We start from the raw sequence: 308 nt of genomic DNA, 5'->3' as shown, positions 1-308 counted from the left end.
CTGGGGGAGGCGGGGGAGGGGGTACCCTGGGACCCCTTGACTGGTTCTTCCCGCCCTTGGTCTCCGGACACTGCTCAGGAGTCGGCCAGTGCCAGCTGCTCGCGACTGTGACATGACTGCTTCGCGACCTGAGCTCTACATGCACAGGCTGACGTGGAAAGACACGGACGCGTCTGGGTCCGTGGGTACCTTTCCCGGCTCTCCGCAGGTGACCGGCCCTGTGTCCCCCTGCAGCTCTGGGCTCTCACCGAGGCAGTCGGCCTGGTCGCAGTGGCCTGGTGGGTAGTGGGCGCAGAGCCGGTGCAGCA

The 308-nt window shown here is 67.2% G+C and overlaps 1 protein-coding gene across 1 annotated transcript in view; it reads right to left on the bottom strand.

The window, feature by feature from the left end:
* Positions 1-308, bottom strand: part of FARP2 (FERM, ARH/RhoGEF and pleckstrin domain protein 2) — a 107146-nt gene that overhangs the window by 11612 nt on the left and 95226 nt on the right. The window contains exon 18 of the mRNA XM_027766999.1: positions 249-308. This exon is cut by the window's right edge and continues 178 nt beyond it. Coding sequence (XP_027622800.1) covers positions 249-308 — 60 coding nt within the window. The remainder of the gene's footprint in view (positions 1-248) is intronic.

This window comes from Tupaia chinensis, unplaced genomic scaffold, assembly GCF_000334495.1.
Source record: "Tupaia chinensis unplaced genomic scaffold, TupChi_1.0 Scaffold143823_1, whole genome shotgun sequence".
Classification (NCBI taxonomy): Eukaryota; Metazoa; Chordata; class Mammalia; order Scandentia; family Tupaiidae; genus Tupaia; species Tupaia belangeri.
Note: the sequence above shows the minus strand (reverse complement) of the source record. Positions and strands in the feature narration are given on the sequence as shown.